This window comes from Scyliorhinus torazame, chromosome 4 (assembly GCF_047496885.1).
Source record: "Scyliorhinus torazame isolate Kashiwa2021f chromosome 4, sScyTor2.1, whole genome shotgun sequence".
Taxonomy (NCBI): domain Eukaryota; kingdom Metazoa; phylum Chordata; class Chondrichthyes; order Carcharhiniformes; family Scyliorhinidae; genus Scyliorhinus; species Scyliorhinus torazame.
In genome coordinates this window covers 127,665,609-127,683,041 of record NC_092710.1, presented here as the reverse complement: position 1 = coordinate 127,683,041, position 17,433 = coordinate 127,665,609, and the positions used below count along the sequence as shown (strand labels likewise).

At 47.0% G+C, this 17,433-nt stretch overlaps 1 protein-coding gene across 1 annotated transcript in view; it reads left to right on the top strand.

Moving 5' to 3' along the window:
- Positions 1 to 17,433, top strand: part of LOC140410474 (CUB and sushi domain-containing protein 1-like) — a 3,392,839-nt gene that overhangs the window by 3,078,312 nt on the left and 297,094 nt on the right. Inside the window, exons 46-48 of the mRNA XM_072498599.1 lie at positions 3,011 to 3,124; positions 3,883 to 4,071; positions 7,038 to 7,184. Of these exons, the coding sequence (XP_072354700.1) occupies positions 3,011 to 3,124; positions 3,883 to 4,071; positions 7,038 to 7,184 (450 nt within the window). The remainder of the gene's footprint in view (positions 1 to 3,010; positions 3,125 to 3,882; positions 4,072 to 7,037; positions 7,185 to 17,433) is intronic.

Genomic DNA, 17,433 nt, shown 5'->3' with positions numbered 1-17,433 from the left:
CTCTTTTTCCACGAACTTGGAGAGTCTTATGATCACCGCCCTTGGAGGCTCCCCTGCTCTTGGCTTCTGCCTCAGAGACATGTGCACTCTATCCACCTCTGGGGTCGTGTCCAGAACCCCCTCCACCACCAGCCCTGCCAACAGACGTACCTCGTGGCACTCGTGCCTTCCACTCCTTCAAGCAGGCCATCGATGCGCAGGTTCTGCCTTCTCAACCTATTCTCTTGTTCTTCCACCTTTGCTCTCAGCATCTTGCAAAGATCTCCTAAGAGCCCCAACTCCACCTCCAATGCTACCACCCAATCGCTATGCTCCGACATCATCCTCTCCATCTCTTGGATCTGCGACCCCATGCCTCTAGACACTTTTTGATCTTTTCCATTGAGCACTTCACAGGTGCCACAGCCCCTTCGATGCTCTTCCTGCATCTCTTTGCTTTGTTGATGGAACTCTTCGCTGATGACAGCCGTTAACTGTTCCATCTGGGGCTTTCAAAACTGCACTGGCCCTTCTCCCTCTGCCATCTTCCCAATAACTAGTGCGCCACAGGTCTCTTCCAACTCCATGGCCAGGTCTTTCACCTTCTGCTGGGTTTGGTAAGCAACAGTCCTGACACCCGTAGGGAAATGCCTCCCGTTTACAGGTGTAAAGAGCTTTATTCTATGCCTTCAAGCAGGAGCTGCCCTGTGTGTGACCACTCCACCATGGCTACCACCAGAAGTGATGAAATCAAATCTGTAAGATTTATCTCCGATTTTTTTCTAAAGTAATTCCAAATCAAAGACTCAAAAACTTTAAATATATTTTCCACTACATGTAATCTTTACACCGTTCTAAACTTTAAAAAGACTAAATGATTAAGACTAAATTAGGGGCTGGTTTAGCACTGTGGGCTAAAGAGCTGGCTTGTAAAGGCCAGCAGTGCGGGCTCAATTCCTGTACCAGCCTCCCGGAACAGGTGCCGGAATGTGGCGACTAGGGGCTTTTCACAGTAACTTCATTTGAAGCCTACTTGTGACAATAAGCGATTTTCATTTTCATTTCATTTCATGACTTGTTTCGTACTTTTTATGAAAACAATTTTGAGACAATTTTAGCAACAGAAATGAGCTTGACTTGAACATGTACTCGGGTTGTACAACAGTGAACTTCAATCAGATTGAACCCAAACTTTGGTGGCCGGGGAGGGTGAAGTAGAGAAATAGGTGGTGGGGGCCCGGGTGGGTTTTATATGGGAGAGAATTTTGGGCAGTATCAATTCCATTGATGTGCAACATTTTCCGACTAATGAAAATTTCCCCACTGAGGCAAATGTGCATTTGTTGCATTCACGTCCCGCCCTGCATTGACATCACGAGCAGAGGCGTGATGATAAGCTGACGTCAGCAGCCGGTCTCACCAGATCGCACGTCATTTGCCTTCCACACATCGCGGGCTGAATTTTTGGGGCACTTGGGGAAGGGTTTGGAGGTGGCAAAGCCATCAAAAGGAACGGGCTGTGCCCAGTTCCTTCCAACCAGCAGTGGTGGGAAAGGTGCCAGATGATCATTCTGTCAGGAGCCCAACTTAGTCACTTATGTGGCCAATTAAGGGTCACTTCCTGAACCCACTGGCATTTTACTTCTGGTGAAAGGCTCTCTGCCTTATGGCAGGACTACCAGGGAAATCCTGGCAGCATCTCCGAGGGCTCCCAGAATAAATGGGAGGCTCCTTATCGGGCATTGCTTGACCCATGGAGGAGCCCCTGGCGGCAGTGGGTTGTCCCGCAACATTGGTTCCGTCTGCCCTCAGACACCCTCCGATTCCCCACCTGTGATAAAGCCAGGGGAGTCCAACTAGCTTCTTAAAAGTCCTTTATTTCAGTAACAGCATCATACATGCACAGGGCCCGGTTCCCTTTCACCGGGTCCTCATTCCTTTTTTAGCTGGCTCTACAGCTGCCTGCCTTTTATACTAGTGCTGGGTTAACTCAGTCCAATTGAACACTGATCATCCCCAGGTGGATGAGTCCTGTGCGGGTTATTACACTACCCCTTCCGTTTTCCCACCAAGGCCTGCAAGCCATGCCCCTGGGATCCTAGGTCCATTTTACCTGGCACATCCATAATTAATTTCCCCAGCAGTGACCAGCACTTTGTGGCACTGCTGATCCCTCTGTTTGGGGGGGATGAGCCATCATCTTTAATAGAATGGCAGGGCCTGTGGCAGCCACTTAATGGGTGGCCGCCCTGAATTGCGGCCTCGGATTTGCCACTTCCAGCCCTGGAGGTGGGGCTTCTGCCGCCTGTGGATAACCCTGGCGAGTAAGTGGGCTGGGGAGGTGACACTGCTGAAATGTCTCTGTGGAACCGGGTGCTCGATTCTCAATAGCAAAACATAAGATTGCTTCACAAATAAAACTGGAGATCTTTTGCTCCAGTTGTGTCGGATTGAGCAGCAAAGTATGTTCTGACACCTCTGTTCCCTCATGGGTATTCTAGAATGGACACACCCGACTGTCCCGCTTTCTACAAATGACTCCAGCGCTGGATTTAAAATTGGGCAAATGGGCTGTTAGAACTACCACCCGGCCACACACCTGGAGACAGAGTGCAGCTTCAGGAATAGAGAGGCTGGTGCATTAACGCCTGGAATTGGAGAGCATACAAATAAATGTGCCATTTCCATGTGGGTGGCATTTACATCATGTTATAGTCGTCTTCTGATGCAAGACAGGCCATCACTGTATCCAAGTGTTAGGATGGGACAAGCAAAACAAATTATTAATTTTTGTGTTCTTTGTTTACTTTTCATTCTGCCCTGTTTTCCTGAAGGTGGTGAGCCAAAAATAAAATGATCTGAGCAGTTATTTTCGTTATTTCTTTGCTGTTTGTGGAATCCTGCTGTGTGCAAACGTAGTGTCATGTTCCCTAAATTACATAAGTGACCACATTTCAGAAGTACTTCATTGGCTTTAAGATGTCCTGAGGTTGTGCAAGATGTTTTCAATGTTAATTCTTTCTCTTACCAGGTGATATAGTCAAGTACCAGTGTCCCCCTGGATTCACACTTGTTGGCAGTGAACTCATGACTTGCAGACTATCAACAAAACTGCAGTTTGAAGGGAACCCTCCATCTTGTGAAGGTGAGGGATTACAGGTGGAGCTGTGATTTCTTTACAACTACAGTTTGCCCCATAAGCAGAGAAGGCGAATAGGGCAGGGTGGTAGAGGGAGAAAATCCACCTGAATCTTCTGCCTTCCCCGTGGTGAGGTGGCAGGTGACATTTAATCGGGCAGCGGGAGGGGAGGGGGCAGTGTTGATGGATCCTACCAACTTCCTACCTCTACCCTGATTAGGTCCAGGGTCAGAAAGCCCATGGGTGGCCTTCCCACCCCATTACCAATTTTGGCTAATGGCCAATTTATGCTCATTTAAGGGCTTTGTTCTGCTGCTGCGGAATTAAAGAGTTAAATAAGACGACATCAACTAAAATCCCTTTCCTTCAGGAAGGTTGATGGGTGGTCTAATTGAAGGATTTTAAAAAGCGATTACATTTTACCATGGCCAATCCACCTAACCTGCACATTTTAGTCTGTGGGAGGAAAGTGAAGCACCCAAAGGAAACCCACACAGACATGGGGAAAACATGCAAACTCACCCAAGGCCGGAATTGAACCCGGGTCCCTGGCACAGTACTAACCACGATGCAACGGTGCCACCCTCTCTCCCATCAATAGCAAGAACTATAAAATGCCATGTGAAACTCTGGGAATATCATTCCTGAAACAAATTTGGGTACAATTTCAGGTTAAAAATAATGGGTGAGGCCTTATATTTTCTTTCTTTGCAATCCAGTGACCTAGCAATAATCAGATCTCTGTTTGTATTTTATAATTTCAGCACAGTGCCCTGTAAATGAAATTCGCAGAGCCTCATCGGGAGTCATTTTAAGTCCTGGATATCCAGAAAATTACCCTAATTTCCAAACCTGTTCCTGGACAATTCGAGTGGAACCCCGGTACAATATTACTCTTTATGTGGAGATGTTTCAAAGTGAAAAACAGTTTGATGAGCTGAGCATATTTGACGGTAAGATGAACATTTTTTTAAATCAATTGATAGGTTGAGGAAGTAATTTTTGTTAAGTCTGACTAAATTGGGTTGTCAGAATGTGATCTACATGTAGACTAACCAGTGGTGCTCTGCTGTTAACAAAAAGGTAGGCTTTATAAAATGTACTTAGCTGAATATGGAGCAGCAGTGCTCCTGACCGGTCCACTCCAGCTCAGGAAGCTGTTACTGGTCTCTGCTCTGCCTTCTCTTGATTGCTCCCATCCATCTGCCCTCGCCCCCGCCCTCCCCACACACATACACACACACCCAGCACTCTGCTTGTGGACACCTTGCAGGTGTGGACAACCATTAGACAGACTGATGTAAATGTGGCCTGAGCTCCAATAACATGACCTCAGGCCTACCTATTCCAATGAAGGAATCATTTCCAGTGCCCCGTTCACATTGGCAGACCAACACATGCCAATGTTTAGGCCACTGGCTGCCAATTAAAACATTTCAGCTTGCATAATTGAGCTGCCTGTTGAAAACATCTACTTGCCCCTCTGTTCAAGGCAAATAGTTCAAACTTTGCTCCATTGAGAGGCACTTGTTTTGTCGAAGGAAGGCATCGATGGAGGTTACCCAGCTGGTGGTGAATAAATTGTTAACTGATCACGGTGTGGGTTGACGAGATTCACAGCTGAGATTATAGTTTAGGCTGTAGACAGGCCTCAGGCAGCTCCGGCAAGAGAATTAAGGAGAAAACAGGGAGATTGAAGACAAGTTGCTGGCGCAATGGCCAAATGAAAGAATAAATAAAAGTGTTTTCATGTATTGAATATTATTGAATTTTTCTTCTCTCACATGCTTTCATCACCTATAAGTTATAACAAAATGGAATGATTTGATTGGGTCAGGTAATGTATGTTTGAAATAAAAACAGAAAATACTGGAAATACTCAGCCGGCCTGGCAGCATCTGTGGGGAGAGGAACAGGGTTAATAGACAAAATCTTATGCTCTCACTGGGGGTGAGCTTGGAGACGGGAAGGGCATGTACTTGGGTAAAATGGTGGCCTACTGAAACCGATCTGTCTTCCTGACCCTGGCAGAATTAATTTCTGGGTGGGAAGGTCCATGGTCGAACTTCCCACCCTCCCACCAATTGAGGCCTTTAAGTGTCCAATTACTGACCACCTAAGGTGCTCATCCTGCCACTGCTGGTGCTAACCCAGTGTATCAGGCACAACTGCTAAAACCGTGTGCCCAGCCAGTCACCTTAAGAGGAGTGGGGAGTGGTCCTGCAATCAAAAGCACTCAGTACCGAGGGACTGACATCTAGCTGAGACTCACCCCCTGCCCCTGCTGCTGACTCAGCGGACTCCTTTCTTTGTTACCCCAACCCTGCTCAGTACTACCCCTCAACCCTCCCCCATTGCTTACCTGAGGTCTAGGTTGCTCTGGGATCCTGGTACTCCAGTGTCTGTCCTCTTGGCAGCAGCCACAGTGTTCCCAGTGGTGCTCCTGATTATGGAGGCAGTTTGGCTGACGCATCTTGGCAGGCGAGTTTTGATTGCAGGGGAAAGCTTGGCGCTGGTCTTACCATTGCCCGAATGCTGCATGGTTCCCTAAAAGTGCATCTCACTGGCTCCTCAATAAAATTCCACGCAATATTTTAAGTCGCTGATCTTTCCTCAGAAGATTGTCAAGAGAAGATTCAGCCAAGAGATCATCAGTTGGAAACATTGGCCGGGATTCTCTAAAATCACGGCTAATGTTGACGCCAGCGTAAAGACTGGAGTGTTTAACGCCGGCATCAGCGGACCTCCTGGCCTTGATATTCCGTGTCCCACAGGGGGCCAGCACTGCACTGCAGTGCTGCACGCAGCGCCGGCGCCGATAAGCAGACCTGCACTGCCGGCCGTGTGTCCGTGCATGTGGGTCTGTGTATGGCGGCCACTTCAGCGCCGGACCCGCAACATGGCGGAGCCACACAGTGGGCCGGCGTGGAAGAATGTGCGCACTCGCCTATCGGTGGCCCCCAATCGCGGGCCTGGCTGTCGTGCAGGCCCCCTCCGCCCCCCCGGAGTCTGATCCCCCCCCCGCCCCCCACCAGGACGGCCACCGCGGCCGCAGGTCCGAGCTCCCACCGGGTGGAACCATGTTAGAACTACGGCAGTGGGAACTCGGCCAGTCGACCACGGAGAATCGCCGCGGAGGTCTCTTTCATCGGCCCCCGACCGGCGCCGTGTCGACTGCGCGCATGCGACTGGCGGCAATTCTACAGTCGCCGGAGAATCACGTCCTGGTGTCGGACCGTCGTCGCGGGCCGTCTCGGTGTCATCTCCAATTCTCCGAGCCGACGTCGGCTCGGAGAATCCCAGCCATTAACTCTGCTTCTCCACAAATGCAGCCAGACCTGCTGGAGTACTTTTAACATTTTCTGTCTTTATTCCAGATTTCCAGCAACTGCAGGATTTTGCTTTTGTATCAATGCTTATTTGAAGGTTTTATACCCATCATTTGGTCTTCAACAATTCAGATACCTCAAAGAAACAATTTATTGCCATCTTAGCATGATTATTTACCAAAACTGCAAGAGGCTGCAATTTTGAAATTCACAGATGCCATATTATTTTCACAGAAAGTTAACTTTTATTTAAATTATCTTAGTTTAACTTAACCGTTGAGCAGAGCACTTCATTTTTTCACTTTTCATCTTTATTTTCACTTCATGTCTAGCAATGGCTGCTGTTGCTGGCACCACATGTATTAGAAATGGTGGGGTTTTCTCACTCGATTAGACCACATGACACTCTGTCTTCCTAAGGTTTGTGAGAGAAATGGAGCACTTTACATTTAATTGATTCCAAGCTCTCCATGGGAGCTAAAATGTGTGCACAAATCTAATAAATGTGCAGTATAATGGCTGAAAGATCAAAACTTTCAACCACCAAACATTTCTAAAGAGTTCATTGATAGCTGTTTCTTATTTAATAGGACCTACAGGTCAAAATCGACTGTTGGTTGCTCTGAGTGGGAATCACACTGGAAAAAGGAATTTTACAAGCACAGGAAGACAGCTGTATCTACGTTGGTCAACAGATCACGCAACCAGCAAAAAAGGATTCAAAATCCGGTACACAGGTAGGGAACTGAAATTTCATGTTGTGTAATTTTATGTTTGAAGTTTTAAGAAACCCTCAGTGTATGTGAAAAAAAACTTAAATATTTTAAAATATGCATGTTTATAACTCTTTCTTCTCTAACCAGTGTACTTTGAAGATGTTATTAAGTTGAGATATTTTTATCTTATGTACAATTTTTTCCTCTCCTCTCCTCCTGCTCTGTTGCAGTTTGATATGTTCAACAGCAAAGCATCAAACCCAAAGTTATCACACCTAAATGTGCACACACACACACAAAACATACACATTCTGTCAGAGTAGCATTCTGAAACAGGAACCCTGGCACATTGCTCCCTTCCCAAACCTGGGGCACTGAGGATAATTCTTGGGATCAACACAGTTTGGAACTTTGCTGGTCTACAATGCTCAATTTCACACACGATTATATAGTTAACAACCATTTGGAATATTTTGAGTTGAAATACTTCTCAGCAATTGGTGGCCCCACAACCCATGCCGTGAGTATTAGTGTGCACACCATTTCAAAATATACGTCAGTCCAAGTGATTACATAGTCCCTGTCTTCTATTACAGGGTACGAACCAGAAGGTGATCTTCACTCCAGTTAAAAACATGTAAAGCTTTTCATTGAAGGGATGCAACGAATCAGTGCTCACAACATGATCTGGCAACTTGATCTGCAAGTTTACTATTCTCTTGGATGTTAGGCAGTTCTTCTTTTCCTTCTTGGTTCTGCCATTATACAACCTGCAAGTGTGACTCCATGTCCTTTCTTATCCTATCCATTCAAATAATTTGTCCAGGTATCCATGAATCCCCCTACTTTACACTCTATACTTTAGTGTTCTTTCAACCTATTTGGGTAACTAAGGTGTTGTAAACTAGGGATTAACCTCGTGGCCCCTTACTGCACCCTTTCGAATGCCTCAATATTTCCACTCACAAAAAAAGATGGGTGTCAGAGTCAGACTTTTTAATCTTCACGTATTGTTTCAATTGGCTTTCTGAGGCAGGAATCAGGCTTCGAGCACCTAGTACTTAGGCCATGCCCACCATTAAAAGGAACACAAGGATTTAAAGCATTCAGTCAGCAGCCATTGGGGTTGTGACCCCCAATTTGAGAAGCCCTAGTCTACCAAGGACCTGTATCCATCAATCCAATGATTTATCCAAAAATGCAGTCTAATTCATAAGACATGAAGTTCTTCATGTTATCCCTGATAATGTCCTTTTCACGAGCATGCAGGGCATTCTTCATGCTTCATGAATGCTTCGTGCATCTTGCCCACAACCAGCAAGTTACATTTTAAAAATATACATATCTGAATGTGGATCTAGGAAGAGCAGGATTCCATAACAAGGCCTATCTTCAGCTGCTATCTTCTCCAAACCGCCCCTTCCAAATTGTCCCAATTGCCTTCTGACTCATTGCTTCCTGACATATTGGTTCTAATTGTCTCCCTTCCTGATGCCTTTTGTCAACCCTTCTGGATGGCTCCACATCTCGACTTCCCCAAGTCCTGCTAATGGCACTTCTATGGCTTAATTTTTAATCCCATTTTGCCTGGTACTCTCCACAGCTCACCCACTCATTGGAAATCTGGCCTGAGGACAAATATTGGGTGAAACACAGGTCTCACTATTCAGATGCCAGGTCATTTTTCCAATAGGGAAAGGGGATTTCTCATTATAATTGTGGAACTGTCTGCAGCTAAAGGTAGTTCAATTACATTTTCCTTCGCTTCGTCTTTAAATATGTTTGGCATGCGTATATATTTCATCAACAATACCGATGCCCTTTACTTTGTTAGCATCATTACTTTTATTCAGTCAGTGGATCTCTCATGGAATGGATTCTTGGGGAGGTGAAGGAGGTCTTGGCTGCCAGTGGCGAGACCCTTCCGTCACCTTTTTCCAACTAGTTCTGCTAAACCTTGTGCCACTCAGGCACCTAACGGGCTAATAGTCCAGCAACAGGCTTTCTCCTGGCCTCCTTCATAGTACAACACACACAAGGCCTCACATCACCAAAAGAACTAGGGATAGCTGAATTATGTTGTTAAAAGTGTGGGGTTGTGTTGGAGGGGGTTGTGGGTTAGAAGACAGGTTGGGGAGTGGTTTTCAATGTTCCCCCCCACACCACGACCCCCCCCCCCTTCCAGACACTACTTTACAACGCGAGGTCCCTCGATCAGGAGACGGATTGCCTCTGAATGAGGGAACTGCCCTTGGATCCCGGTACAAATTGGTTTGGCCCCTGCACAGCGAGTCTCCCACAGGCTGCTGGGCTAATACCAGCAGCAGCAAGATGAGGCCCTTCAATGTGAAAGTTGCTCGTTCAAGGGCCTCAGTTGGTTAGAGGGCAAGGAAGTGTAAATAGGCTATCCTGATTAAATGGTCCCCTGCCTCCAAACTCACCATCGGGTAAGGGCACAGGATTCCACCATGACTAGTGTCTGTAGGCTTTAAAGAGAAATAGCTGTGCACTTCAAGTTATGTATTTTAGCAGATGTGAAATGCCTTTTTGTTGTTTCTATCATGGTACTGAACACTGACAGAGGTTTATCAGAAGCATAATAAGCTTTTTCCAAGTTTCAACTCTGAACCAATATTCTACTCTATTATTATGTTTCTCAGGCAACCAGAATTCATCACTTCTTTATTGGCATATCTTCAATCTACATTGCAGTTGTTACATCCTTCCTTGACACCAATATTCTGTTCCATGCAACAAATTTTGTTTGTGATTCTCAACAACTATCTGTTACATCCTATGATAGATTTTGGATGATGATGATTTTCTTTCCAGTTTTCATCATGTTCCATGTTTAAAAACCATAAACTAAAATAACTTAATTCACTGAATGACCCCAAAATGAAGAACATGCTAACAAGATTTCATTTTCTGTAACCTTTACCTCTGGACATATGAACAAGGCGCACAAGTAGGCCATTCAACTCCTCGAGCCTGGGCCTCCATTTAATAAGATCATTGCTGCTCGAATAGTCATCTCAAATCTGCACTCCGCCCACTCCCGATAACCTTTCACCCCCTTGTTCACCAAGAATCTACTTACCTCTGCCTTAAAAATATTCAGAGTTTCTGCTTCCAGCACTTTTTCAGGAAGAGAGTTCCAAAGACTCACGACCCTCTGAGTGAAGAAATTTAGCCTCATCTCTATTTTAAATGGGCATCCCTTTATTTTTAAACAGTGAGCCCTAGTTCCAGATTCTACCACAAGAGGAAACATCCTCCCTACATCCACCCTCAAGATCCTTCAGGATCTTATATGTTACAACAGGGGGAGGCAAGGAGCAGCATGGTGGCCCAGTGGTTAGCACTGTTGCCTACGGCGCTGAGGACCCGGGTTCGATCCCGGTCCCAGATCACTGTGTGTGAAGTTTGCACATTCTCCCCGTGTCTGCATGGGTTTCGCTCGCACACCCCAAAGATGTGCAGGTTAGGTGGATTGGCCACGTTAAATTGCCCCTTAATTGGAATAAAATAATTGGCTGCTCTAAATTTATTTTTAAAAATAGGGGAGGCAATGGCATAGAGGTATTGTCACTGGACTAGTAATTCAGAGACCCAAGGTAATGCTCTGGGACCTGAGTTCGAATCCTGCTCGGACAGTTGGGAGAATTTGAATTGGCAATAAAAAAAAATATGGAATTAAAAGTCTAACGATGACCATGAAACCATTGTGGATTGTTGCAAAAACCCATCTGGCTCACTAACATCCTTTAGGGAAGGAAACCTGGTCTTGTCTACATGTGACTCCAGACCCACAGCAATGTGGTTGACTCTTAATTATCCTCAGGGATGGGCAATAAATGCTGGTCCAGCCAGCGACCTCCACACCCCATGAACAAATTCTTTAAAACCAAGTCACCTCTTACTCTTCTAAACGCCAGTGGATAGAAGCCTAGCTTGTTCAATCTTTCCTCATAAGACACCCACTCCATTTATTAGTCTCGTAAACCTTCTCTGAAGCGCTTCCAATGTGCCTGCATCTTTCCTTAAATAAGGAGGCCAATATTGTATACTCCAAATGTAGTCTCACTAGTTCCCTGTGCAACTCTCTACATTTATACTCAATTCTTCTCACAATAAATTATATTCTATCAGCTTTCCCAATTAGCTGCTGTACCTGCATACAAGCCTTTCATGATTCATGCACTAGGACATCTAGATCTCTCAGACCTCTGCAATCTCTCACCATTTAGATAATATGCTTCTTCTTTATTTTTCCTGCCAAAATGGACAATTTCACATTAGTAGTACTATCTGACAACAATTACCACATCAAAGTTTCATGGGTATGATTATGTCAGAAAGGCATACTTCTATGAACCTCTCTTCCTCGGGTGACAACTGTCCTCATGGTGTAACATTCCAGGGTTCCTTTTCAACTGACCAACTGATAACAGCCCGGTCACAGTTTGGCCGCTTCTGGCAAAACACCCAACCTTTTACGCTCTCCTGGCTATTTTCGGAGCCTTCCGGTTTTTAAATCTTTTAGCCAGCTTGTCCAGTGCTTCTAAGTTCTTCTGCATGTCGGGCCTCTGCCACGCCTGCCCAGGCCCGATTGACATTGGCGGGTCACAGCTGTTGTGTTATTCTGCTTCGGATAACACAGGCTGCTACTTGATGCAGTCTTAACTAAAGGATGCTCCAGACTCTGAAATGAGTTCAACATGTTTATTGAACTATTAACACAGTTCTCAAATGAGTTCGACTCTCTGCTAATCTAGCTGTAGTAACTCAATCTAACTGTACCAGCTTGCTCTAAGCCACGTGCTGGGGTGTGATGCTGCTGATCAACCCTGTCTAACTCTCTAGCTGTCTGTCTGTGGAAAGAGGCAGGGTGTGAGTGCCTCATCCCTTTTATAGTGTTTATGTCATGCCCCCTTGTGGTGTCCTCTGAGTGTCCTGACTGCCCATTGGTTGTGTCCTAGTCTGAGTGTTCATTGGTTGCATGTTTGCATATCATGACATCTCCTCCTTTTTATTTTTAGATGTATATACATGTGAATGTGTCTGTCTAATGTGACTGACTGAGGAATACAGAACAGAACAAACAAAACAAATGCTCATAAGTCCAGTCTCTGAGGCTTGCATCTGATCCTCATCGACCGCCGGAGAGGTGGTGGAGGGGATGACGGTGTCTTGACAGGCGAGTGGGAGGCACGACTGGTGGCCTCATGGTTCGAGGTGTCTGGAGGTGGCAATTTGACATGTGGAACTGGAGGGGAAAGTGGTTGTGGGCAAGCAACTTTTCGCAGTGCCCTTCGATTCCTTCGCACAGTGGAGCCATCAGCCATACGTATGACATAGGATCTGGGCGCGGCCTGTCGAACAACGACAGCTGGAGCAGACCACCCACCATCTGGTATCCTGATCCTGACAGTGTCTGCCGGGGATTGCACGTCCAGATTGGTGGCATGTGCGTCATTGCCCTGCTTCTGGATGTCAGGAAGCTGCTGCATCATCTGCAGCATCGGGAGGTGATCAAGGTTGGGCAGGTGTATGGCTGGAAGCGCCGTCCGCAAGGTCCCTGTTCATCAGCAGTTGAGCTGGGGACATGTCTGTGGACAAGGGAGTCGCCCGGTACGCAAGTAGTGCAAGGTGTATGTCGGAGGCGGAGTCCGAGGCCTTGCGGATGAGCTGCTTAACGATGTGCACCCCTTTTTCGACTTTGCCATTGGACTGCGGATAGTGCGGACTGGAGGTGACATGCCTGAAATTGTAGCTCTTGGCAAATGTGGACCATTCTCGACTGTGGAAGCACGGGTCATTGTCGTTCATGACGGTGTTCGGGATGCCATGCCGTGAGAATGTTTCTTTACACGCTTTGATGATAGTCCGTGAGGTGAGGTCTGACCGCTTCAGCACCTCAGGATAGTTCGAAAAGTAATCGATGATTGAGACATAGTCGCGACCATTCGCGTGGAATAGGTCAATGCCAACCTTGGACCACGGAGAGGTCTCTAGGTCATGTGGTTGGAGCATCTCCTTGCTCTGCGCTGGTTGGAACCTGACAGGTTTCGCAGTTCAGGACCATGTAAGTGATGTCCTGGTTGATGCCGGGCCAGTAGACAGCTTGCTGGGACCTGTGTCTGCACTTTTCTACTCCCAGGTGTCCCTCATGAATCTGACATAGCAGGATGCCATCGATCAGCGTTGTAGAATTGAAGGCATTGACATTTCTGCCAGCCATTGCTGAGGTTGTGGATGACCCGTTGCAACAGGGGGTCTTTGGCCATCTCTTCTCGGATGAGAACGATCTTCTCATCTGTTGCCGGGAGAGTGCTTGCACACAGCTCCAACTGCAATTCAATGTGCTGGGTGATCTCCAGTGGTTCACTGGGTGAGGTGACGGAGCGGGACAATGCATCGGCGATGATGAGCTCCTTGCCAGGTATGTACACCAAATTGAAATCATACCTTCGGAGTTTGAGCAGAATTCTCTGCAAATGAGGCATCATGTAATTCAGGTTCTTTTGGATGATGTGGACCAGAGGCCTACGATCCGTCTCAACAGTAAATGTTGGCAAACCGTAGATATAATCATGAAATTTGAGGATGCCGGTGAGAAGACCTAAACACTTCTTCTCAATCTGCATATATCTGGTCTCAGTGGGTGTCATTGCCCGTGACGCATATGCTACTGGTACCCAGGATGACGTATCATCTCTTTGAAGCAACACCGCCCCAATGCCTTCCTGACTCGCATCTGTGGATATCTTGGTCCCTCGGTCTGGGTCAAAGATTGCAAGGACGGGTGCTGTGGTGAGCTTGGATTTCAGCTCCAGCCACTCCGTTCGGTGCTCCATCTTCCACTCAAAGGCGGTTGATTTTTTTCACCAGGTTGCCTAGGGCTGTGGTGTGTGCCAAATTCAGGATGAATATTGCCAAGGAAATTGACCATTCCCAGGAAGCGCAGTACTGCCTTCTTGTCCTTGGGGACTTCCAGTTCCTCGCTGGCTTTAATTTTGTCTGTGTCCGTGTGCACACCGTGTCGCAAAATCTGAATGCCCAGGAACGTCAGCGTGGATGTCCCAAAACAGCACTTGGACGCCATGTTCATGTATGCGTCGGAATACTTTCTTGAGTCGCGACACATGTTCCTCTGGGGTTGTGGACCAGATTATGATACCGTCAACGTAGACACGAACCCCTTGTATTCCCTCTATCATCTGTTCCATGATGCGATGGAAAATCTCTGATGCCGAGATGGTGCTAAATGGCATTCGGTTGTAGCAGAATCTGCCAAAAGGCGTGTTGAAGGTGCAGAGCCTTCTGCTGGATTCTTCAAGTTGGATCTGTCAAAATCCTTGGGATGTGTCCAATTTTGTGAAGAAGCGCGCGTGTGCCACCTCACTCGTGATTTCCTCCCTCTTCGGGATGGGGTAATGTTCCCGCATAATGTTTTTGTTTCGATCCTTGGGGTCAATGCAGATGCGTAAGTCCCACGAAGGCTTCTTTACGCACACCATCGAACTGACCCAGTCGGTTGGTTCAGTGACGTTGGAGATGATGCCTTTTTGTTGTAGACTCGTGAGCTCTGCCTTCAGGCGCTCTCTCAGTGGAGCAGGGATTCGTCGTGGTGCATGGACCACTGGCTTGGCATCAGGCCGCAGTAGAATCTTGAACTCGTACGTCAGCATGCGCATCCCGCTAAATACATCTGGCTACTGGGTTAGGGTGTTGTCGATGCTGGCCTGAAGATCCGAATGGGACGACGTTGTGGTGTAGACCCTTTGAATGAGCTTCAGTTACTTGCAGGCGTGCGCACCTAGCAGGGACGCCCTGTCTGGTTTCACAATCTCGAAGCGTAAGCTTGCTTGTGTGTGTCGGCTGGACACCTGCAGATGGCAGGACCCCAGTGCCTTGATTGCGTTTCCATTGTAGTCCAGGAGTTTGCAGGCAGCTGGAAGGATTGTGGGGGCTTCTTGATTCTCTTGAAGTCCACCTGCGAAATCAGGTTGGCGGAGACACCTGTGTCCAGTTTGAACTGGGTGGGGCAGTGGTTGACCTTCGTCACTGCATGCCATTCGTCCTCGGAATCCACGGGCAGGTTTGATTGGACTCGCAATGTGTCCGGTGTGGCGTATTCGCACTTCGTAATAATGTCCACTCGGTAAGTGTTGTCCAGGTATTCACCATCTGGATCCAGCGCACTGCCTGGATCAGAGTCATGCATTTGCACACTGCTGTCGGAATTGGGAGCACTGGCTCCTGACTGGTGGTGCAGATCTGCACAGGGCTGCATAGTGGTTTGGTTTCCCACAGTTTAAACAGCGTTTGCCTCTTGCAGGGCAGTTTTTAAAAAATGGGTGGTGCCGCAGTTCGCACATGTCATGACGTCAGCATCATGATGCTCAGTGCGTCGTTGCGCATGTGCGGTGCGGTTCTCGGACATCTGCACCTGCGCAGTGCGGTTTTCGGCCGCTTTGTGTTCCTGAATGCATTGCGCATGCTCCGGGCTCTGGGAAGAGCACGCAAAATGGCCCCTTTCATCAATGTGGAGGCGCTGCGTCCGGGAGATGGCCTGAACACTCTCCATCTCATGGGAGGCTTGTTTTTCACTTTCTGCCGTTTTGTACTGTGAATAGCGATTTTTACAGTGCTCATGCACAGTACACGTTTCAATCGTGACTGGCAGGGTCATGTGCTTGATTTTCAACAATTGCTCTCGCAGAGGATCAGAGTGGACTCCAAAAACAATTTGGTCTCTGATCATGGAGTCAGTGATATCACCGAAGTTGCAGGATTGTGCTAGCAGTCTTAGGTTAGTTAGATAAGAGTTGAAGGATTTGTCTTTAACTTGCATCCTCTGCTTGAAGATGTAGCGCTCAAAGATTTTGTTGGTGTCCACCTAGCAGTGGCTGTCGAATTTGTCCAGGATGGTTTGGTACTTTGTTTTGTCCTGCCCTTTTGAAAAGTGAAAGGAGTTGAAGATCTCTATCACATGGTCACCCGCAGTGGTGAGCAGAAGAGCTATCTTCCGAGCATCGGTCGCGCCATTGAGGTCGATTACTTCCATGTGTAGTTGAAATTTCTGTTTGAATGAACGCCAATTGACACTAAGATTGCCGGTGGTCCTGAGCTGATGAGGAGCCTGAATCTTGTCCATTGGGCCTGTATTCAGTAGCTGAGCTGAACTAAATAGATTGAAGAGTCACTCCTGGTATCATGTTGTGTTATGCTGCTTCGGATAACACAGGCTGCTACTTTATGCAGTCTTAACTAAAGGATGCCGCAGACTCTGAAATGAGTTCAACATGTTTATTGAACTATTAACCCAGTTCTCAAATGAGTTTGACTCTCTGCTAATCTAACTGTAGTAACTCAGTCGCTCTAAGCCACGCGCTGGGGTGTGATGCTGCTGATTAACCCTGTCTAACTCTCTAGATGTCTGTCTGTGGAAAGAGGCCGGGTGTGAGTGCCTCATCCCTTTTATAGTGTCCTGACTGCCCATTGGTTGTGTCCTATTCTGAGTGTTCATTGGTTGCATGTTTGCATATCATGACGGCAGCCTCCTTCACATCCCGGTGAACTGGGTGTCCCACCTCTCCTTCATGGCAACGATAGTATCTCCAGCTCTGCGTCCGTGAACCTCGGTACCGCTCTCAGGGGTGCCATCCTATTGGCTGGAATGGCAGTGTGTGGGGCATGGAGTGCTTACATACAGCTTCAGCTTGTCAGGCTCTCCAATGCCATTCCCAACCTCAGCTAATCACACACCGGCGGGTGTTGGAATTGCACTAGTTCCACGTGATGCGAGTGCTGGCCTTTTACCGTGTCCTGGGTGGCTCCGGCAGTCGTCCCTCCATCGGGATTGTGGAACATCCTGCATTCAGTCCCGGAATCAGCACTTAATCTCTCAAACAGAGAATCAACCCCAAGGTTATGAAAGTCTTTTCTCTCTCATTCTGCCGATATGGTGTCCTTATCATTGTGTTATACAGTGATCTCAAGCTACAAGTGTCTATAATTATGATTTTTTAAAAGTCTATTGATATTGAGTTAACATAAGGACAAAGTACTGAAGAGAACACATTTTGTGCTGAACAAGTGAGAGTAAACTGTTATTGATCACTTGGCACACAGAATGCTGACACTGCTGCCAGCTAACCAGCCTAATGGAGAGATGGATGCAAAACGTATTGACTTGTTGCAACTTCAGGTATTTCCCTTTGGGATTAAAACAGAAAATATTGTAATTACTCAGCAGGTCTGT